The following is a 23,644-nucleotide window of genomic DNA, read 5'->3' as shown; positions in this document are numbered from 1 at the left end:
GGCCTATAAATTATTTTGAAGTATGTTGTTTAATTTTCAGATATTTGGGTATTTTCTCAGATACGTCTCTGTTGTTTTTTGTGTGTGTTTAATTCCACTGTGGTCAGAGAACATACTGTCTATAATTGCATTTCTTTTCAGTATGTTGAGGTTTATTTTGGTCTATCTTGGTGAATGTGATGTGTATTTCTGATTTTGTTGAGTGGAGTTTTCTATAGATGTCAGTTAGATCAAGTTGGTTGATAGTGTTGTTCAGATCTTCTATATCATTACTCATTTTTTGTCAACTTTTTCCATCCATTTCTGAGAGAAGCGTGTTTAAGTATCCAAGTGTAGTTGTGGATTTGCCTGTTTCTCCTTTCAGATCTATCAGTTTTTCCTTCGTATATTTTGACAGCTTGTTGTTACGTGTATACACATTTAGGATTGTTATGTGTTCCTGGTGAGTTGACCCTTTTTATAATTTTATAATGTCATTCTTGAACCCTGGTGATTTTTATTTCTCTGAGCTCTACCTTTTCTGATATGAATATGGCCACTCCAACTTTGTTTTCTTCTTGTTAATTTTAATGGTGGTAAAATACACATATAACTTACCATCTTAACCATTTTTAAGTGTATATAGTTCAGTGTTAAGTACATTCACAGTGTTCAGCCGCCACCGCCGTCCATCCACAGAATTCTTTTCACCTTGCAAAATTGAGACTCTGTACCTATTAAACAATAACTCCCCACTTCCCCCTCCCCCCAGCCCCTGGCACCCACCATTCTACTGTCTGTCTCTGTGAATGTGACTCTTCTAGATACCTCATCTAAGTAAAATCATATAGTATTTGTCCTTTCGTGAATAGCCTATTTCACTTAGCGTACTGTCTTCAAGGTTCATCCATGCTGTAAGCATGTGTCAGAATTTCCTTCCTTTTTGAGGCTGAATCATATTCCGTTGTATGGATGGACCACATTTTGTTTATTCATTCCTCAACAGACACTTGGGTTGCTTCCACCTTTCGGCTGTTGCAAATGTTGCTATGAACATGAGTGTACACATTGTTTGTTCGATTCCCTGCTTTCGTTTCTCTTCAGTATATACCCAGAATTTACAGAACGGTATATATATCCAAGCTGTGTAAGCTTGTATAACAATGAATAAAGTCAGATAGGGTTAAAAAAAAAAAAAAGAATGGTGTATATATATAAACATTCCATTGTTGAAAAAATTGTGTATGTCTTTATATATGTATGTAATATGTTGATTAAGTATGATTGTATGTGCCTGGGGAAAACAGAGATGAATTTCAAACCCAACTAGTAGTTACCTCTGGAATGTGGGATTGAGGAGGGAATATTTTTATCAATCTATATGTTAAAAGTAATTAAAATTTAAAATAATATTAAGCCAGGTACTTTATATACACTGTTTTCAATGATTACATCCAACCTGTGGTAGGTGTTATTTCCCTTTATAGATGAGACCCAGAGGGCAGAACTAATTAGCCTTATGTCAAAGGGCTGGTTTGTAAATAACTGAGCTGAGGCTGAACCCAAGTTGTGAGACTCCATCACGCATGCTCCTTGCCCCTTCAAATGAGTCCCTGGATTTGATTCATACCTAATTTTAAATGGATTTGGGTAAAAAGAGGAAACATTTTGAGCATTTCTCATGGAAGTTTGCTTTCTTTTCAGAATGGTTTTGGCACACACACATGGTTTCTAAAGAGAATCCCCTACTCCCAGTATCCTCTGAGAAATGAATATGTAGGAGAGTTTGTGAATGGATACCGTCATGGCTATGGAAAGTTCTACTATGCCAGTGGAGCCATGTATGAGGGAGAATGGGTTGCCAATAAAAAACATGGCATGGTGAGTACAGACCTGTGAAGATTACATTTTAAAGGTTATGTAAAGGCATGTCATTCTCTGTCTAGTAAAGTGCATTATCCATTTTGCATAGGATAACTTACTGTTTTGTTAAGATGATTACATAACTTTTAAAATAACTTCTAACATATCAATTTCCTTTGTATTTAGAGGTTATTTAATTAGTCTGGTGTGTGTGTGTGTATGTTAGGGTGGTTTTGGTTGCAAGTAACAGAAAATCTAGCTTAATCTTCCATAAATGATAAAGAATAATGTGGGTTTCAGTGTTGGTTTGATTCAGCAGCTCCATGACGTCAGGGTTTCTCCTCCATCCACCCATGTCTCCTACCATGTCAGCTTCACAGTTATGCTGCCCTCCCTTATGACTGCAGGATGGCTGCTGTGGTTCCAGGCTTCACGTCTACATACCCCACTAAGTAGAAGGAGGCAAGAAACTCTTTTTGGAGAAGTTTTCCACAAACATCGTTAGCCTCACTGAGCTGAACTGGGGGTCATTTGCCCACCTTTGAGTCAGACCAACCACTGGCCTGGGTTTGATAAATATCAAGAGAGTCCCCATTCTGCGATAGGCACCTCTGCTGTCATCAGCATATTTAATAAGCCACGTTCTGTGACCTAGGGGTGCTTAAAGTTGGGGAGAGGTTGTGGGGCAGATACAGTGAGGGGAGAGAAGGGGGATCGGGGAGAGGAGAGAGGATCTACACGGTAACAGGAGACTCCAGGAGCCTGACTGTATGTGGACTAAGTGCAGATCATAACAAGCAAACAGAAGCCTCCAAACCCTTGAAAAAGATATTGATGTACGTTTACCAATGGTTTCCTTTTTCTATAATTTTTAAAAAAATATTTATTTATTTATTTGGCTGCATTGGGTCCTCGTTGTGGCACATAGGCTCCAGGGCACGCGGGCTCAGTAGTTGGGACACACAGGCTCTCTAGTTGTGGCACGCAGGCTCTGGAGCGCTCGGGCTTAGTTGCCCCACAGCATGTGGGATCTTAGTTCCCCGACCAGGTATCGAACCCACATCCCCTGCATTGGAAGGGGGATTCTTAACCACTGGACCACCAGGGAAGTCCCTACCAATGGTTTTCTAAAAACGGTTTTCCTAAGCTGCAAAAAGTTACTTTTCTCTCTGCAGGGCCGATTAACTTTTAAGAATGGGCGTGTGTATGATGGCCCATTTTCCAATGACCGCATAGCAGAGTTTCCAAATCTTGAAGGTGAACTGATCAGCTACCTGGACACGACTCCAGAATCTGCCCTCAGGAACCAGTATTGCAGATCCTCCATCAGTGCCGGTAGGGAGCGTCCACCTGTCAGCTAAAGGCAAATTAATGTGTAACATCGCATCAAAAATACACCTAATCTTTCAGAAAACACAAGTTTCCTGTGAGCAACTGCTTTCTTATAGGTTTTTGAATACTCTTGTGTCACGCTTCTGCAGAAAATCATTTTGACATGACATTGAAATATTTTAACATTGTTTTTCACATTTATCCTGTATATTTGTCCTCATCTGCTAGAAATCATCAGAAAGCTTGATGGCAGTGAAAGTAATTCCACGTTAGGCTCGAGCATTGAGCTGGATCTCAGTTTGTTGCTGAAAATGTACCCGGAGAGAGACCAATCAGAAGAAAAGAAGCAGGTAAAAACCTTCTGTATTGTTATAAATTTATATTTTAGGCTAACATTAGCAGACTCTCCACAGTCCTGGGAAGATGCAGTTGATGACTGCTGTCATGTATTGAATGTCTTTTATTTTTTAAAGTTTTTTAAATTAATTATTTATTTTTGGCCATGCTGCGTGGCTTGTGACATCTCAGTTTCCCGACTAGGGATCAAACCCAGGCCCCCGGCCGTGGAAGTGTGGAGTCCTAACCGTTGGACCGCCAGGGAATTCCCTGGTTTGCTAATATTTTGTTGAAGATTTTTGTGTCTGTGTCCATGAGGGATATCGATCTGTAGACAAGAGAATTTTATCACTGTCATTGAGATAGGATGAAACAGGATAGGATCGGACAGAGCAGCATGAAAGTAATTCCACTGTCCAGATAACAGCATGTCTTTCTACTCTTACTCAGAAATTGCACGTTACTGACCTGGGGATGGGTGGGGAGAATATAACATTTATTGAGCTCTTACAGTGGTAAGAGGTAAATGCTATTGCATGTGTTACCTCGTTTAATTTAGAAAACAGGTTTTCTTTTACCTTTGTTCTTATCAGGTAAGATGAAGATATGTGTGGCTTTCCCTTTTCAGGTAGAATATGCTATCTTAAGAAATATTACAGAACTAAGAAGAATCTATAGCTTCTACAGCAGCCTAGGATGTGATCACTCTCTGGATAACACCTTTCTGATGACAAAGCTTCACTTCTGGAGGTTTCTAAAAGACTGCAAATTCCATCATCATAAAATAACCCTCGCCGATATGGACAGGGTACTAAGTGGTGAGTATTCCACATCCTTCGCATCTGGTTTAAAGAGCAGTATAACATCACAGCACCCTGACACCAGTTAGGAAATGTTAAGGGAGTGAGGAAGGCAGATGTTGGGAGAGGTGTTCCAGAAAGCAATACATGGTTGTGTTCCCAGGGTGCTTAAAACATGACTGAGGAGAGGATCTCATGAAATAACAGCAACAGTTAAAGACCATCTCTAGCAGGGGCAGCAAAGTCGGCCCGTGGGCCAAATCCAGCCCAACTGCGTGTTCTTGTAAATAAAGTTTTATTGGAACACAGCCATGCTCATTTGTTGTCATCTTGTCCGTGGCTTCTTTTGCCCTGCACCAGCAGAGCTGAGTGGCTGTGACAGAGGCTGGCCCACAGAGCCTAAAATATTTACCGTCTGGCCCTTTACAGAGAAGCCTGCCTATCCCTGAGAAAACAACAACAACAATCCGCCCCCCCTCAAAAAAAAAAAAGCCCCCAAACCGTCCAGTTGTCAGGTCACAAGCAGAGAGGATCAGGGAGGGCTTGGAATAGCCTAGAAAAGGCTTTAGAGGGCTTCCCTGGTGGCTCAGAGGTTAAGAATTTGCCTGCCAATGCAGGGGACATGGGTTCGAGCCCTGGTCCGGGAAGATCCCACGTGCCGCGGAGCAACTAAGCCCGTGCGCCACAACTACTGAGCCTGCGCTCTAGAGCCCGCGAGCCACAACTACTGAGCCCGTGCGCCACAACCACTGAAGCCCGCACGCCTGGAGCCCGTGCTCTGCAACAAGAGAAGCCACCGCAATGAGAAGCCTGTGCACCGCAACTAGAGAAAGCCCGCGTGCAGCAATGAAGACCCAATGCAGCCAGAAATAAATAAATAAATTTAAAAAAAAAAAAAAGAAAGAAAAGGCTTTAGATAATCTTGGGCTTGGGCTTGATTTCAAGTTGAAAAGTCCCTGCAGTAAAATTAACAACTTTGAAGGCTTTATTCCTTTCAGCTGAATTGTGGCAGGCAGGCAGGCTGGAAGGCCTCAGATCACCTTCTTGATGTTAGACCTAACGCCTATTTACTTCAAATTTCAGTGTCTGAAACACACTTCAAACTTCACTTAGAATTAGCAGCGTTAATCAGACTGTGGCTCAGACCACTTTGAAAAACACCAGGACAAGGTATCTTGTAAGTTTCTTGTAAAGTGACCAGATGGAGCTCTTTCATGTGGACCTTAATTTTTAGGTGGACGCTTATATGCTGTTCAGGGTAGTCTCTAGGAAAAAGGTGTACTCCATTGTATTCAGTTCTTTGAGTTGTGTACCAGGAGCAAATAAGATAGAAGGTTCTAGAGACCACCAGGCATCCTCCCCAATTTTCTTGTTTTAGCCAATAAGGACATACCAGTTGAAGAAATTCATTCTCCATTTACAACAATACTTTTGACAACATTTTTGAATTACCTCCTGGAGTTGGCTTACCACATCCATCACAAAGAATACCAGTAAGTACTCCTTCTGGACCCCATGATAGGATGAGGGCTGAGCTCATAGGATTGTTATGATATTGTTCCTTTTTCTTCGATATTATTTTTCATACTCTTGAAGGATCAGAAACAAAAGTTTTCCACAAATATTAACCACAAAACCGCGAGAAACAAGATTAAATTTTGAAAACCCTTCTGACGTGGGTCATGTTTCAATTCTGCACATAGCCCTCAAGTTTTTATTCAGAAATAGTTACCACCAGCTCTTCCTTAGACCAAAATTTCCTATCTTTCTCAGAGCAAAATTGATATTGTATCTTTAAAAAAAAAAAAACTATTTTGAAATAATTGTTGATTTACAGAGTGTCACCAACGCAATTCTCATAACACAGAGAATTCCTATATACCGTTCATCCAGCTTCCCCTAATTACTACATCTTACAGAACCATGGTACACTTATCAAAATTAAGGAATTAACATTGCTACAACACCATTAACTAAATTACAGATTTTTTTAGGACTTCCTGAGTTTTTTCCCTTTTCTGTTTCAAGACCGAATCCAGGATCCCACCTTGTATTTATCACATCTCCTTAGTCCCCTACAGCTGTGATAGTTTGTCTTTTATGACCATGACACTTCGGAAGAATATTGGTCAGTTATTTTGTAAAATGCCCCTCGATTTCAATTTTCTGATTTTTTTTCATCATCACACTGAGGTTATGAGTTTGGGGGAAGAATACCATCCTATCAGGTAAATGATGTCGATCTGTCTCATTACTGGGGAGGTTAACCTTGATCACGTGGTTAAGTGCTGTCAGCCCGGTTTCTCTACTGCAGACTTACTATTTTCCCCTTGCTGTACTCTACTTGTTAGAAGCCAGTTACTAAGCCCACTGCATACTCAAGGGGAGGGGAATTAAGTTCCACCTCCTGGAAGGAGCAGTGATTATGGTGTCTTCTTAATCACAGAGACAGAAGCCCATCACTCTTTTTGTGTTTTACAAAACTGATGAATGAGAACATTCGCCCAAATGCCTGCCGTGTAAAAGGTAAATACAAAACCAATAGGATTATATTTACCATAATATTTTCCAAAATAGAGTTTTGTAATCATCTTTTGAATGTTTATTTTTCCATTACATCTTTAGGCAGTTTATTCTGCGAGGCCCACCGGACACTCTATTCAATGAATTACGTGGATAAGTGCTGGGAGATCTACACAGTTTACTGCAGACCAAACGCAGCCCCTCCGCATGAGCTCACAATGGACATGAGACACTTCCTCTGGATGTTGAAGGTAACCACTCATGGCTGGTACTGGCTTTATATTTATAGGTACTTTGATTTTAATTTAAGAAAGGCAAAATATTCTAGCTGTGATGTGCAAGGAACAAGGTGAAGGTCTGAGAGAAATTTTCGTAGCCATCAGCAGAGGAGAGTAACTCTAATGGCCTGTGATAGTGGAAGGAAGAGAAACAGAAGGAGCTTGTGCCCAATGGGCTTCCCAACCAGGGGGGAGGGGTATGGTCGGCGGGGCCTCCAGCATCTTTACTGATGCAGACCTTTCCCTGTAAGGGAAGGTGGGGGGGATGGATGTCACTTAAAAAAAACTACTGTTCATCAGAAAAGTGATTTAAGAAAGTTATTAGTTTGGAAAATAGTGAGAATATCTAATTTATACAATATTCTTATATTCTTGGTAGTTTTTCTTTCATGATATTTTAAATTTATACTTGTGGGTAGATAAAGGATAAAACTAATAGGGGATAGAGTGATTTAAAAAAATTTAAGTGTCACATGTATACAAAAAACTGGTTTTACAAATTTAAATGTCATATATACGAAAAACTAGTATTGATAGGAAATAATTTTTTGAAGTACGTGGTTTTTGGGGATGGAATATTATACAGCTGTTTATTCACTTTCCCTCTTCTCCGTGGTCCCTTATTATTGATGAAATGAGGCCATTTGTCCCTGTAGACTGACTGGTCAGACTTCAGTTTTGGTTGGCTGCATCCTCAGAGAGTTGATGACAGGTGTTCCTTTTCCCCTTTATTTCCATCAAAGTGGTCACTAGAATTAGAAGCTTGATTAGATTTTGTTTTAAAAAACTTTTTAATTTTTATTTATTTATTATTTTTGGCTGTGTTGTGTCTTCACTGCTGCACGCAGGCTTTCTCTAGTTGTGGCGAGCGCGGGCTACTCTTTGTGGTGGTGCATGGGCTTCTCATTGTGGTGGCTTCTCTTGTGGAGCACAGGCTCTAGGCACGTGGGCTCAGTAGTTGTGGTGCACGGCCTTAGTTGCTCCGTGGCATGTGGGATCTTCCCGGACCAGGGCTCAAACCTGTGTCCCCTGCATTGGCAGGTGGATTCTTAACCACCGCACCACCAGGGAAGTCCCTCAGGTTTTGTTTGTTTCCTGACAAAGCTGCAGGTGCTTCTGGCTAATTCCTGTTGTGTCACGTCAGGGATGCTCCCTTTTAGTGATGCTGAGATCAACCAGTGGGTCATATGGTGTCAGCAGAATCCTTCCATTTCAACGTTCCCCATAAACCTTTCACTAGTGGTTCGAGTAGCCCTGACAGTCATTGCTGACATCTGTTATTTCCTTAAGGGTCCCACAGTAGTAATTTTCTATCATTCCATCTGCATTTCTTAGCTATGAATCCGATATAAAGAAGAACTTTACCTCATCAGCTATCTGATGACTCTGAAATACACAGGAAAGGAAGGATAAGTGCTCAATTTTTCCCTTTATTAATTTTCAGAATGAGTTGATATCCTGGCAGTTCTTCAACAGTGACTAATGAGCTTTTGAAAATATCATTATAACTCCTGGGCTTACACATATTTGATGTGTTTCAATCCACTGCAGTCTTCCCTCCATCCCCCATGGTCAAATTGTCCCATATTTGGCCAGTAAGAATCTCTCCAACTTGCTACCTGCTACCTTGACTCCATGGATTAATGTTGTTCATCAGTTTTTAAAAAAATTTCCACTATTACTTGTTTAATCATTGCTTCAGAACCATTTTTTCACTCTGGGACTGTAGCTAAAATAGTTTATAATACTATATCCTCTGTATCTCTTTTCTCTGTTTTCTCTTGGTGTAGCTTCTTTCAGCATAGTCATTTTGAGATTCATCCATGTCGTTGCAGGTATAAATAGTTCGCTCTCTGTTACTGCTGAATAGCATTCCATTCGATGGATATACCGTGATTTGTTTATGCATCCATCTGTCAATGGACATTTGGGTTGTTTATAGTTTGTGGCTGTAGAATCAATATAGTATGAACAGGGGCTTCCCTGGTGGCGCAGTGGTTGAGAGGCCGCCTGCCGATGCGGGGGACACGGGTTCGTGCCCCGGTCCGGGAGGATCCCACATGCCGCGGAGCAGCTGGTCCCGTGAGCTATGGCCACTGAGCCTGCGCGTCCGGAGCCTGTGCTCCACAGCGGGAGAGGCCGCAACAGTGAGAGGCCCGCGTACCGCAAAAAAAAAAATATATATATAGTATGAACAACTGTGGACAGGTTTTTCTGTGGACAAGTTTTGATTTCTATGGGATAAACGCCCCAGGCGGCAATTACTGAGTTATATGGTGAGTATTTGTCTCATTTTTTTTTTAAAAGACTGCCAAACTATTTTTCAGCGTGGCTGGATCATCTTATAGTCCCACCAGCAATACTTGCCAGTATCTGTCTTTCAACTGGTGTATTTAGAACATGGACGTTTAATATAATTGGTTTGTTAGGTGTAAGTTTGCCATTTAGTTTTTCGATTTTTGTTTGTTCTGTTTTTGTTTTCTTTTTCCTGCCTTCCCGTAGGTTACTTAAACATTTTTTAGAATTTCATTTTGATTGATCTAATAGTGTTGTTTTGAGTATCTATAAATATAATAGACTTATCACAGTCTAATGGTGTCATCATTTGACCAATTCGAGTGAAGTACAGAAACCCTTACTTCCCTTTACATCTTTTTACCCCCTACCATTTATAATATAATTGATATTTCCTCTGCCTACCTTTAGAACCACATCAGATAGTAGTATAATTTTTGCTTTAACTGCCAAATATAATTTATAAAACTCAAGAGGAAAAGGAAAGTGTATTGTACCGATCCCTATTTTTGCTTACAATATTTGTTCTTCCTTCCTGAAGTTCCTGATTCCTTATCATTTCCTTTCTATTTAGAGAATTTTCTCCAGCCATCCTTTTCAGGTAGGTCTGCTAGCAACCAGTTCTTAGTTTGCCTTCATCCGAGAATGTCTTAATTCCCCTTCAGTCCTGAAGGACATTTTCTCTGGCAAGAGGATTCTGAGTTGAAAGTCCTCTTTCAGCACTTGGAAAATGCTGTGCCACTTCCTTCTGGCTCCTGTGCTTTCTGATGAGAAATCTGCCGTCATGTGAATTTTTTCCATGATAGGAAGGTGTCGTTTCACTGTCACTTTCAAGACTTTTCTCTTTGTCTTTAGTTTTCAGAAGTTTGACGTGTGTCTTGATGGGAATTTCTTTGGGTTTATCTTATGTGGGATTCACTCAAATTCTTAGATCTGTAGGTTTGTGTTTCTATCAAGTTTAAGAAGTTTTCAGCCCTTATTTATTCATGTACTTTTTCGACCCACCTTTCTTTCTCCTTTCCTTCTGTGACTCTGATAACATGAATGTTAGATCTTTTATTATAGGCCCATGGGTCCCTGAGTCTGTTTTTTTTTTTCAGTCTATTTTCTCTCTGTTGTTCAGGTTGGATAATTTCTATTATTCCATTTTCAGGTTCACTGATTCTTTCTCCTATCCCTTTCTTTATGCTGTTGAGCCCATTTATTGAGCTTTTAATTTAATTATTATAGTTTTTGGTTCTAAAATTTCCATTTAGTGCTTCATTTCTTCCATTCATTTGCTGAGACTTTCTTTTTTCCCCCATTTGTTTCAAGCCTGTTTGTAATGGCTCATTTAAGCATTTTAATTAAAATCTTTGTCACTTAATTCTGTGTCCTCTGTCATCTTGGTGTTGGCATATGTTGATTGTCTTTGTTCATTCAGTTTGATATCTTCCTGGCTATTGGCACCATGAGTCAGTGATTTCCCACTGAAACCTGAACATTTGAGTATGTTATGTTATGAGACTCTTATTTAAAACCTTCTGTTTTTGCTGGTTTCTGATGAAGTCCAATTATCTATTTTTTTCTTTTCTCACTTGTGCCTTTGGTGTTAAGTCTAAGAATCCACTGTCACACACCACTGTAAAGCAATTATACTCCAATAAAGATGTAAAAAAAAAAAAAAGAATCCATTGTCAATCCAAGATCATGAAGACTAAACTCTATGTTGTCTTCTGAGTTTTCTCTCTCACTTTTAGGTCATTTTGAATTAATTTTTCTACAGTATATGGTCTGAGGTAGGGGGTCCAACAATTTTTGTGTGTGTGGATCCCCAGTTGTCCCAGCACCATTTGTTGAGAAGACTGTTTTTCCCTCTATTGATTGGTCTTGGCATTCTAGTCAAAAATCAGTTGGCCATAGATGTATGGCTTTATTTCTGGATTCTCAATTGTATTTCATTTATCTGTATGTTTATCCTCTTACCAGTACCACACTGTCTTGATTACTGTTGCTTCTCAATCATTTTGATGTAAGTTCTTTTCCTTGCTGAAATATTTTACAATCTACTTTTATCCTTGTTCCGAAATTTCACAGTGATGCAGCTTTGGTATTTGTCTTTTTATGTTTATTTCGTGAGCTTTAACGTTGGAAACCTGTGCCCTTCAGTCCTGCAAAATGCTCTGGAATTACTTGTTCAGATTTCCTGCCTTCCATTTGCTCCATCCTTTTTGTGGAACATGGGTGTCAAACCTCCTGGACCAATTTAATTTTATTTTAGTCTTTTCTCTCTGACCATCCATATCTTTGTTATTTTTTGTTCTCCTTTAGGAGAGATTTCCTGCATTATCTTTCCCCTTCTATGTGAGTTTCTGCTATTAAATTTCTAATCCTTTGACTCTTTTTTAAGCATTTTGCTTGTTTTTAAAACATGGATGCAATCTCTCTTATTCCACTGAAGAAATGAATTGGGGGTGGGGGAGCTAAATGGAATTTTTTTTTCCTCGGCTTTTTACATTGCCTCTGTTCCTTCCAAGTCCAGATCTCCCTTCCCCACCTCTGTTGGTTTTGTTCTCTGGCTTTTATATTAAGGCTTTCCCCATAGCATGTGTGGTGAAACTTGGCTGTCCACTCATAGATAGGACTGTGGCACTCTAAGGCTGAATGGGGGCTTCCCTGGTGGCACAGTGGGACACGGGTTCCAGCCCTGGTCCGGGAAGATCTCACATGCCACGGAGCAACGAAGCCCGTGCGCCACAACTACTGAGCCTGCGCTCTAGAGCCCGCGAGCCACAACTACTGAGCCCATGTGCCACAACTACTGAAGCCCATGTGCCTAGAGCCCGTGCTCCGCAACAAGAGAAGCCACCACAATGAGAGGCCCGCGCACCGCAACAAAGAGTAGTAGCCCCTGCTCGCTACAGCCAGAGAAAAGCCCAAGCACAGCAACAAAGACCCAACGCAGCCAAAAATAAAAAAATAAATAAAATAAAATAAAATAAATAAAGGCTGATTGGAAGTTCATGTGGATGAGTGGCACTTGTCAAAGATGAGGTTTCACTGTGGAGTAACCAAGCCAGGAAACTGCCCCACCTCTCCCCTTTCTCCTCCCCAGCCCACAGTTTTGTCTTTTTGGCTGTGGCGTGTGGCATGTGGGATCTTAGTTCCCTGACCAGGCAGTGAACCCAAACCCCTTGTATTGGAAGTGTGGAGTCTTAACCACCGGACTGCCAGGGAAGACCCTCCACCAGCCTGTGGTTGACAGAGCTTTTCTCTTGGATGTTCGATTTTCCAGGGGAGGATTTCTCCTAACTCCTGCCTGGGGGATATGAACCTGGTTTTCATAGTTCTTAGAACAGAGTGGAGGGAAGGGTCAGTGTGAAGGGAGGGCCCTACCAACGTGCACGTTCCCCTAATTCTTGTTTTCAGCAGGACTGTGACTTTAGGGGAGCCAAATGCACTGTGGTTCAGTATCTCCAGCGAGTCAACCTTCTGTTTTCAGTCTAGATGCGGAAAGGGTCTTCACCTAGACTTTCTGGGAGTCTTCCTGTGTTCAGCCTTACCTGTAGCACGGCTTTCAGAGCTGACTCCTTCCTGAGTTCCGACTGGACTCGACTTGCCTCTTGCCTCCCTGAGCTCTCAGCTCCTTGTTCTGCTAAGCCCATTCATTAGTCCAGCGCTTTCCCACCAGTAGAGCTGTGTTGATCTCTCACATCTGGGTCATCCACTCTCCCGTTCTCTGTCCTATGTTTATGCCTCTAAAAAAATCTTTACTGTTGTCTTAGAGGGATTAGGGAAGGAGTAGAGAGGTAAATACCAATGTTAATCCAGAATGCTTTTCAAAATTACCAGTTTTTAAGATACTTATTTCTAGACCATCTCCTTAAAGTGCTGTATTGGTATAAACTAACTTTAAAAATATATAGCTGTTTGTAATTATCGGCCATTATGATTTGATTGGTTGTTTCTTTTACAGAGATTTAAAATGATAAATAAAGAATTAACAGCAAGAAAATTTGTGGAGGTCATAGCAGAGGATAATCCTTTCATGCATGATGGGATTGACAGCAACTTTAAACTTGAGGTTTGTAAACTGGTGTCACCAACGGTACAGATCCAACTCAGGCCGTTTGCTCTAGCTGGACACCAAGATTGGATTGGCACCAATGGCGCCAGCACGGCCACCTCTCTGGGTCCACGTCTGACACTGAGTCACACCTGCCGCTTAGCTGTTCCCTGAATACGCCCACCACACCCCTACCTCAGGACATTTGTACTTGCTAACCTCCGCCCCTGCCACCTGTTTCTGGCTTATATAATGCATATCTTGCCTGTAGTTCTGCAGGCTGACAGTCGGAAATCAAGGTGTTGCTGGAATTGGATCCTTCTGAGGGCTGTGGGGAAGGATCTGCTCCAGGCCTCTCTCCTTGGCTTGTAGAGGTTGTCTGCTCCCCATGTCTCTTCACATTGTCTTCTATGTTTCTGTCTGTGGGTCCAAATTTCCCTCTTCTTGTAAGGACAGCCGCCACACTGAACTAGGGCCCACCCTAACGGCCTCACTTTAGCTCGATTATCTGTAAATCTGAGCATACTGGGGGACAGGACTCCAACTCTTTTTTGGGAGGCACAGTTCAAACCGTAACAGTCTTCCCTTTGCAACGCCCCTCCCCATTCATATCCTCCTTACGTACAAAATATGTTCACCCTATCCCAGCATCTCCAGAGGGCTTAGCTATTCAGCACCAACTCTTAACAGGTGCCACTTCTCTAGCTGTCCAAGAAAAAAAGAAATACTTCTGAAAGTGACTGTCCTCAATTAGCTAATATAAAATAAAATGTTTCCGGCAAATAGAAAAATGACTTACAAGCTAAGGAGAGAATATACGTCCTCACAGATCTTTTAAATGCTGTAGTTTTTATTGCAAACTGGTGTGCGCCCATGATGCCTGAGTGTTGAACAAGGTGGTACTTTCTGGAGAACAAACACCCAGAAGAACTGCTGGTCCACCTCGAGGTGTGTCAGGATGAATAAGACCCTTTATATTTTCTTCTATTTCAGCTGGTTTTCCTGGAATTCTTTGAAGCTCTGTTAAGCTTCGCACTCATCTCTGTTACTAACCAATCGACTAAATTCTATTTAAATTTTCCAAATGATGACTTGTCTGGAAACAAAGCTGGAAGCACTTATACAATGATAAAGCAGGTAACAAATAATATCTTAGAATTTACAGAGTAAAGAATGGGTTTTATTCTGGAATGGTTAAACCATCATCAAGACTATCTTGGGCTTTTGTAACCCTTCAGGCAATAACTTATTTAAGACTTCTTTTCACATTCTGAAAGGAGTGTATTGTCTTTTTTCTACATTAGGGAAAATGTATTTTCTGGTCATGACCTATGACAGTGGAAATACGTAATGAGTGTCAGAGGGCCTACCGACACCCTCAGGGGTGTGGGGCTCCCCTGGCTTGACCACGAGGCCTACGGCATCTGAGGTGGTTTTTATGAAACGTTTCATCCCATGATCTAGTGTTTACAAGAGTGGATCGCTCGTCACAGAGCACAGATGCCAAGGAACAGCTCCCGAGCGTGTGCAGGATGCTGGGCGCGTCCCAGAGGACAGGACCTGCTCGTGGGGCTGGACACTGGGCTTCACGCCAAAGCCCTGGGGGAGCAGGGACAGCGTGGGCCGTTGACCGAAAGATCTAGCCGCTGGGTCAGATGGAGCGGGGGTTTCAGGGTAGTGGGCTGGAAGGGTTTCTGATCGTTGAGTCCTTCATTCGGAGCCACAAGGGAGAGTGTTGGGGGCCAGCGGAAACCCCAGCTGGGAAACTCGCCAGAGCTGCTCACTCAGGGAGACCTCTCACTGTTGGTCATCTAAGGAGCACCTCTGACCACGAGTCCCAGGATGTGCCTTGGACCCTCGTGCAGGTTCAACTTCAGTAGCACCCAGTCCACCCGATCAGCAGATACGCCCCCTCCAGGTCATCCGAGAGCCTGGCCACAGGCTGGGGCTGGGTCATGTCCACCTTAAACTCATCCATGCCTGCGTGGATGGCAGCACGTGGGCTCCAGTAACCACACACGGACACGCTGGCCTCGGGGACAGCCTCAGGAACCATCCGATCAAGTTCACGTCTGGTTTCCAATCTGGCCCCGCACATCCATCAAGATAAACAAGTCCTATTATAACCATACAACGGGGATGAGCCAGCAGTGAAATAACTCCTAACACATGCCAACAGCATGGGTGCATTAATTATGCTGGGTGAAAGAGGCCAGACAGAGGAGGATACATACCGCTGTGATTCCAATGACATAAAATTCTAGAAATGCCAAGTGATCTGTAGTGACAGAAAACAGGTAAGTAGTTGCCCGAGGATGAGGGAAGAGGGCTTCCTGGGGCACAGGAAACCTGGGGTGATGGATACGTCCACTCTCTGAGGCGATGGTTTCACAGGTGTAGACACATCGAAACTCACCGTCATAGTGCGCGTTATGTGCAGGTCATTGTAACTCAATTATACCACGTTAAAATCACGTACACGTGTATCTCCACGGAAAACAGAAATCCTCTTATGTGTTTGTCGTTGATCAGAACACCCAGAACAGGAGTCCAAGTGCTCTAAGAAGCCAGGAATCTGAGGTGCAGGACGGCAACACTAAGTCGTCTTCAAGCAAGTTAGGAGTCTTGCTTGACATGAGCAAGATAAGGCAATCAGAGGTTTGTATTCACAGCTACCCATGAAAACAGTGCCGCGGCCATGGGATCTACCGCTGCTGCGCACCTGCTATATGGTGAGGGCTCTTCTGGTGCCAGGGTTCTGGCGGGAACAGAAAGCCTGTCCTCTCGTGGGCATCACATTCCGGGGGAGAGAGGGACGTAGTGACACGTGAAGAACAGGAAGAGTGAACGCCCTCGGGGTGCTTACCAGGTGCTACGCACTTCCCAGGGGTCCACTCATTTAATGCCCAGACGACTTGTAGGTGCTTCATCGGCTCCAAGGGGGAACTGAGGCACAGAGGTCGAGTAACTTGCCCACTGTCACAGAACTGGTAAGCAGTGGAGCTGGGGGTTTGCACGCAGGCAGTTCGACTCCAGGATTTACACCCGTTACCGCAGTGCTATACTTCTTTACACAATTGGGAGGGATCAGTGATGCGGTGGAAAGCGAGGCAGGCGGTGGAGACTGAGAGACAGGGTGGGGTGGGAAGGGAAGGTCTTTGGATGAAGCCACACTTGAGCGCAGCTGGGAGGAGACTGTCCTGTGCGGGGGCCTTGAGGCGGGAGCACCTCTGGGGTGTTGGAAGGGGTGTAGCAGCAGGTGTAGCCACGTCGGCGTGGCCCAGAAGATGCACTGAGTGAGGCAGTGCCCGGCCGGGAGGGGGCCCTGAGCAAGGAAGGGGGTTCAGTAAGCTCACGATGGCTTTGCTGTTGACAAACCCGTAAGGAAGCTCTTGGAATTATCTGCATGTATTTTGAAGGCTGTGGAGTTTGAGAGGGAAAGAGAAGGCAAAGATGATTCTAAGGGTTTTTTTGGCCTGAACGACTGGAAGAACAGAGCTGCCATTTATCATGAAGGGGAGGACTGGGGTTTGAGGGGGAGATGAGTTTTAGGGGTGAAATTAAAGGGTTGGGTTTGGGCATGTCAGACTTAAGGTGCCTGATGAGACATCCACGTGGTGACAGCAAGTGGCAGCTGGAGACAAAGTCTGGAGTTCAAGGGTGAGATCTACTGGAGATAAAAATGTAGGCGTAAACAGCATGTATTGATATATGGTTTTATATATATATATAGTAATTAAAGCCACTAAGAGATGGATTAATACTTTCCCAACAGGCCCAGGGAGTATTTTCTAGTCTTTGGTTTCCTGGGGAAGCCTTCCAGCAAATACAATAGCTCTGTTATTCATTTCCTTAACAGGACGAATATACAGGTTAAAAAGTCAAATTTTAGGCAGATTAAAAATAGTCAAATTAGCATAAAGATAATGGCCTCACTAATACTTTTCTAATTATTTATAATGTAGAAAATTAGTTTTAGTCCATAATGATGCAGAAGTTATATTTTGCTTTATGATTTTTCTCTTTTTTTTTAAAAAAGAAAAAGCCCAAGATCAAGAAGTCTCTAAGTGATGGAAAAACTTCCAAAATGAACTTTAAATCTCCAGGAAAGGAGCGAACCTTTCTTTTATCTCAAAATGGTGAGTATTTTAATAATAAAACTTTGGTATTAGCAAACTGTTGCTTATAAATGATTTAACATTTATAAAAATGTACAACCATCTTTTAAAACATAATTAGGCTGGGACAGCTGCTCCCAACTCTGCCCCCTGGCTTGACAGAGTTCCCTTTCAAGGCATTGATCTAACCCTTTTCTTTCCCCCGTTTTATTGAGATATAACTGACATACAGTACTGTGTAAGTTTAAGGTGTACAACATAATGACTTGACTTACATGTATTGTGACATGATGGCCACAATACGTTTAGTTAACATCTATCATCTCATAAATACATACAAAAACAGTTCTTCTTGTGATGAGAACACTTAGCGTTTATTCTCTTAACAACTTCCACATACATCATTCAGCAGTGTTAGCTACAGTCATCGTGTTGTACGTTACATCCTTATACCTTACAACTGGAAGTTTGTACCTTTGACCACCTTCCTCCAGTGTCCCCCATCTCCCTCCTCTGGTAACCACATATCTGATCTCTTTTTATATGTTTGTATTTTTAAAAAATAGATTCTACTTATAAGTGAGATCATACAGTATTTGTATGTCTCTTTCTGACTTACTTCACTTAGCGTAATGCCCTCAAGGTCCATCCATGGTGTTGTAAATGGCAGGCTCTCCTCCTTTTTATGGCTGAGTACTATTCCATTGTGTATATATACCTCTTCTTTATCCATTCATCTGTTGAGGGACACTTAGGCCGTCTCCTGTCTTGGCTGTTGTAAATGGTGCCACTGTGAATGTGATGATGCAGCTACCTCTTTGACATAGTGTCTTCATTTCCTTTGGATATATTCCCAGAAGTGGAATTGCTGGATCATAGGGTAGTTCTTTTTTTATTTTTTGAGGAAACCCATACTGTTTTCCATACTGGTTGTACCAATTTACAATCCCACCAAAACCGTACAAGGGTCCTGTTTTCCCACATCCTTGACAGCATCTCTCTTCTTTTTGAAGCAAGCCATTCTAGCAGGTGTGAGTTGGTGTTTTTTTTTTTTTTTTGGCCTTGTCTCGTGGCTTGTGGGATTTTAGTTCCCTAACCAGGGATTGAACCTGGGCCCTCGGCACTGAGAGCGCAAAGTCCTAACCCCTGGACCTCCAGGGAATTCCCTCTCATTGTGTTGTTTTTTTTTCCAAAAATCTTTATTGGAGTATAATTGCTTTGCAATGGTGCGTCAGTTTCTGCTTCATAACAAAGTGAATCAGTTATACATATACATATGTCCCCATATCTGTTCCCTCTTGCATCTCCCTCCCACCCTCCCTATCCCACCCCTCTAGATGGTCACAAAGCACTGAGCTGATCTCCCTGTGCTATGCGGCTGCTTCCCACCAGCTATCTGTTTCATATCTGGTAGTGTATATAAGTCCGTCTCACTGTGGTTTTGATTTGCATTTCCCTGATGATCAGTGATGCTGAGCACCTTTTCATGTACCTTGCTTTCCCAACGTCGGTGCTAAAGCTGGAATTTGTGGTCCTTCCGTGGCCCACAGATTTGGGCCAGCTTTCTGTGTGCGCTCACTAGTCACCTGCCAGAGCTCACTCTCACCACCACAGGTAGCTGGCCACAGGGGGGAGGTATGTGTGGGTGAGGTGCCTGGAGCCCTGGGGGGTGCCTGTGGGCCACCTGGTGCCACTGACTTACTTTCTCCATGGATTTGCCTTTTCTGGACATTTCCTAGAAATGGAATCGTATTCTCTTGCATCTGCTTCTTTCACTTATAATTATTTTGGGATTCGTTCATGTTGTAGCACATATTAGTATTTTGTTCCTTTGTATTGCTGAGTAGTATTCCACTGTGTGGCTACACCACATTTTATCTGCTCATCAGTTGATGGACGGCTTGGTGGTTTCCATTTCTGGCTATCAGGAGTAATGCTGCTGTGAACACGGGTGTGCAAGTCTTTATGGATATGTTTTCATTTCTCTTAGTCCTTGTAAAATCTGGCACTTGGCGGGACTTCCCTGGTGGTCCAGTGGGTAAGACTCCGCGCTCCCCATGCAGGGGCCCTGGGTTCGATTCCTGGTCAGGGAACTGGATCCCACATGCATGCTGCAACTAAGAGTCCGTGTGCTGCCACGAAGACCCAGAGCAGCCAAAATAAATAAATAAATAAATAGTAAAAAAAAAAATTTGGCACCAGCATCAAGGTTCTCCGCATGCGTCTTCCACTCTTGGGCCCTTCACAGTGGCTCCTGGGATGGAGGGTAGATTGGTCACAGAATGCTACGCTTACAGAGTACCTGTGCCCATACTCCTCTCCCATCACTGCCATCAAACAGCAGATCAGCCCAAGCTGTAGACACAGTCAAAAAACAACTGCTCTCTTGAAAGATCCCCAGTCTTATTGATATTATAGAACTATCCAAAGCATTATCTTCCTGGAATCAACTATATTAAACACATTCCAAAGTGTGTATCTGCTGGCCTTAGTAAATGTGAAGCAACTCCTTACCAAGTCAATAATTTTACCTACCTTCTTACTCAATTCAGAGTTAAAATCCTTCTTAAAATTTTCTTGGAATTCCCTAGAGGTCCAGTGGTTAGGACTCTTGTGCTTTCACTGCTGAGGGCGCGGATTTGATCCCTGGCGGGGGAACTAAGATCCTGCAAGCTGTGTGGCATGGCCAAACAAAACAAATAAAATGAAATGAAATTTTCTTAGTGAAAACTGCCTTTAAAGACAATGTATGCAAAAGCCAAGAGTTTTTTTTCTTTCTCTGAAACATGGGAATCTTGTAAATTTTCTAAGATTTTAATTTTAGAAAACCAAAATATTTAAGCTATTTAGGAAAAAAATAACGGGTACCAGGAGACTTGAAGGAAGTGTTGACAATCATGGCTGTGGTCAGCTGACGCCAGCCTTGTTCCAGGTGGTCCCTGAAGCATTTTGCAGTTACCTTAATCCTCACAAGCCGACGAGAAGCACAGTGTCACCCACCTTATGGGGGGATGAGGACACTCAGCCCAGCACAGGAAGTGACAGAACTGGGGAACTGGAACACAGACCCCAGAGTTATTGCAAGACTGTATTAATGCTCATTTTAATCAAACTTTCTTCCAGCGGAAAAAGAAAAATCCAAGGATGAACAAAACGAAAAATTCAATATGTGGATCAGTAACATGTACATCTTTTTTGTGAACACTCTCTTCCAAGCACATAAACACGAAGAAACCCTCAAGGAGAAAGTAAAGGAAAACAGGCTACGTAATGAAGCGGCGGCCCTTCAGAGGAAGGTGGAGAATGAGGAGCTGGAGGCGAGGTAACTCAGTGAACCCCTCGGCTCCCTCCCGCCCACCCGGCTCTCGGGCATCTTTCTTTCCTGTCCTTTGTAGCCACCGGAAGCTTCAGTACCAAACACTTTCATTAAAAGTCTACCACCTCTGGGCTTCCCTGGTGGTGCAGTGGTTAAGAATCCACCTGCCAATGCAGGGGACACGGGTTCAAGCCCTGGTCCGGGAAGATCCCACATGCCACGGAGCAACTAAGCCCGTGTGCCACAACTACTGAGCCTGTGCTCTAGAGCCCACGAGGCACAACTACTGAGCCCGTGAGCCACAACTACTGAGGCTGTGTGCCACAACTAATGAAGCCCACACGCCTAGAGCCCATGCTCCGCAACAAGAGCAGCCACTGCAACGAGAGGCCTGCGCACCACAATGAAGAGTAGCCCCTGCTTGCTGCAACTAGAGAAAGCCCGCATGCAGCAACGAATACCCAATGCAGCCAAAAAAAAAATGAATAAAATAATCTAAAATTATATATTTAAAAAAAAAAGTCTCCGCCTCCCGAAGGGCGGCACGTCCTCATGTGCAGCTGGGAACCCGTAGCCACCAGTTCTGTCCTGGTTGTCTAAGGCATCCCCAGGCATCCACAAGGAGGCAGCGTGACATAGATCCAGACTGCCCAGGTTCACATCCCAGCCCCATCACTTATATCACCTGGGTGACCTTGGTGAGGTCTGTCCCTGTGTGCCTGTTTCTGCATCTTTAAGGTGGAGGTGATACCTTGTAGGACTGTTGTGAGGACTGAGTGAGCTAGTGTTTGTGAAGCATCGAGAACAATGCTTGGTGTGTGGTGAGCACCTAGCAAAGGCCGCACACTTACCTTTCTAGAACCACTGTCCAGGCTTAGTTCCATGCAGACAGGTCAGTCCCAAGTGCAAATGTCTGACCTCTGTAAAGGGCATCTCAAGCCCATTGGTCTGTGGAAGAGAGCATTAGACTTAGGGGAAACGGCTACAACAGTATTTTATTTTTTTACAACAGTATTTTAAAAGGCTACTTACTAGCTAAGTTGCTTCAGAGACAAGTGTGTCACAAGTCACCTTAGATGTGTGAAAACTTTGTCTTAAACTATCTAGCTATTGCACCACTTTTTATTTCAGGCAAAGTGAGGACAGTTTAGTTCTGTTCACAGAAACTGTTGAGATCCAGGTATGGACTACTTTACACCACATACAACATAAAAACCGGTTTTGAAATTTCAAAGACAAAAAAAGATATCGGGCTTCCCTGGTGGCGCAGAGGCTGAGGGTCCGCCTGCCGATGCAGGGGACACGGGTTTGTGCCCCGGTCCGGGAAGATCCCACATGCCGCGGAGCGGCTGGGCCCGTGAGCCATGGCCGCTGAGCGTGCGCGTCCGGAGCCTGTGCTCCACAAGGGGAGAGGCCACAACAGTGAGAGGCCCGCGTACCGCAAAAAAAAAAAAAAAAGATACTTTCTTGTGTTTGCTTCTTGTTAGGCTGAACAGCTTGAGAGAGGAAGAGACCAAAAGGCAAGACTGTGAGGTCGCCATCACTGTGATCAAGGAACCAGTGCATGCCACATCCTTGAATTTCATGCCGAGCCTCCTGAAAGACGACACAGTGGTGTCCCAGTCCAGCAAATCCATTGCAAATAAGAAAAAGAAAAAGTAGACATCACTGGGTTTGTAAATGAGCCACAAGAACAAGCAGGTGTGAAGGGAATTTAGAACCAAAGCCTGTAACAAATTTCCTACCCAATAAAATTACGTGTGTTTTACTTCTTGTCTAAGTGTTTCTTGAAATACCACTACCTGGGCCCACTGGGTTTTGGGTTTCTAATATGGTTGGATCACTGAAATGCCTGCGTTTTGACAACTGAGCTGAATGAAAATACACAGATGTGGGTATTAAATGAGTGTGTATTCATTGTTTTTTTTTTTTAAATCCAAGTATAAAACGGATGATTAAATTTAGAATCTGATAAAACCAGTGGGGAGTGAAGTTGTTTAAACGTTTCTTTAGGCCTTCCTCCCCTGAGCCTGGCACACCTCCTTTGCCCCTTGTAACCGCCCTGTGCCCACATCCTACCTGTCCTTCACATGCTGCCTCTTACCTGGCCTCTTCCCTGGTCCTTTCCCAGCCATTCCCACAGCATCGCAAACAGCACTGCATGGACAAAAGGCCGAACAATGTAGGATTGTGCAGTCAGCAGTTAAGTGAATACTTTAAGTCTGTTAGGAAAGTGTTACAGCTAATAGTTGTGTTAAATATAAGAGTAACCACCAAAAGCATAAAAATACAATCTAAAGCTTCCAAACTAGCAAAAAGGAAGGATACTATCATCTGACATAAAGTTGGAAAAAAGGATGGAAACAGAAAACGCAAAAGATGGCAGGGAAAGTACAAATCTACCCGTCATCACCAAGCAAACAGGTTAACTCACCTTTTCCTCCCCTTCAAAATCCCATAAATAATTAGATTGGGTTTAAAAAAAACAGAAATTCACTTCAATGTTATTCTTTGCAAGGCAAACATCTTAAACAAAACCAGATCGAAAGGATGAAAATAAAGATATAGAAAAAGATGTACCAGGACAATCTAAACAAGATGACTGGAATAACAAGCAATATTAAGGACAGAACAGAATTTAAAGCAAACATCTGCATGATACAGATAAAAATAAAGATAACAATAAAAGGACCAACAACCAAAGCGACGCATTACTCACATACATCGCACATACTAGCCTTGCAAGAGCAGAGAGAATT

General features: G+C 42.9%; 1 protein-coding gene and 1 long non-coding RNA gene across 8 annotated transcripts in view; one reads left to right on the top strand and one right to left on the bottom strand.

The window, feature by feature from the left end:
- The window catches only part of RSPH10B (radial spoke head 10 homolog B), a 39,973-nt gene extending 17,320 nt beyond the window's left edge, over positions 1-22,653 (top strand). For 5 of the 6 annotated variants that reach the window (XM_060122406.1, XM_060122405.1, XM_060122410.1 and 2 more), the window contains 13 exons: positions 1,684-1,860; positions 3,018-3,177; positions 3,403-3,524; positions 4,139-4,328; positions 5,689-5,803; positions 6,757-6,836; positions 6,936-7,084; positions 13,362-13,469; positions 14,445-14,588; positions 15,984-16,109; positions 17,491-17,590; positions 20,693-20,891; positions 22,373-22,653. In XM_060122406.1, coding sequence (XP_059978389.1) covers positions 1,684-1,860; positions 3,018-3,177; positions 3,403-3,524; positions 4,139-4,328; positions 5,689-5,803; positions 6,757-6,836; positions 6,936-7,084; positions 13,362-13,469; positions 14,445-14,588; positions 15,984-16,109; positions 17,491-17,590; positions 20,693-20,891; positions 22,373-22,547 — 1,845 coding nt within the window. In that variant the 3' untranslated portion in view covers positions 22,548-22,653. The remainder of the gene's footprint in view (positions 1-1,683; positions 1,861-3,017; positions 3,178-3,402; positions 3,525-4,138; positions 4,329-5,688; positions 5,804-6,756; positions 6,837-6,935; positions 7,085-13,361; positions 13,470-14,444; positions 14,589-15,983; positions 16,110-17,490; positions 17,591-20,692; positions 20,892-22,372) is intronic. The other variant, XM_060122409.1, reaches the window with a different exon arrangement.
- On the bottom strand, positions 14,610-23,068 carry LOC132504809 (uncharacterized). 2 transcript variants are annotated; one of them, XR_009535108.1, is made up of 2 exons: positions 21,737-23,068; positions 14,610-17,121 (listed from the first exon to the last, which is right to left on the bottom strand). It is a non-coding gene; the product is annotated as an uncharacterized LOC132504809 (long non-coding RNA). The 2 variants fall into 2 exon arrangements; XR_009535109.1 differs by having other exon boundaries at positions 14,610-17,118.
- Between the last annotated feature and the right edge of the window lie 576 nt (positions 23,069-23,644).

Source organism: Lagenorhynchus albirostris, chromosome 15 (assembly GCF_949774975.1).
Source record: "Lagenorhynchus albirostris chromosome 15, mLagAlb1.1, whole genome shotgun sequence".
Lineage (NCBI taxonomy): Eukaryota > Metazoa > Chordata > Mammalia > Artiodactyla > Delphinidae > Lagenorhynchus > Lagenorhynchus albirostris.
The sequence above is the reverse complement of the archived record's forward strand: the minus strand, read 5'-3'. Positions and strand labels throughout refer to the sequence as shown.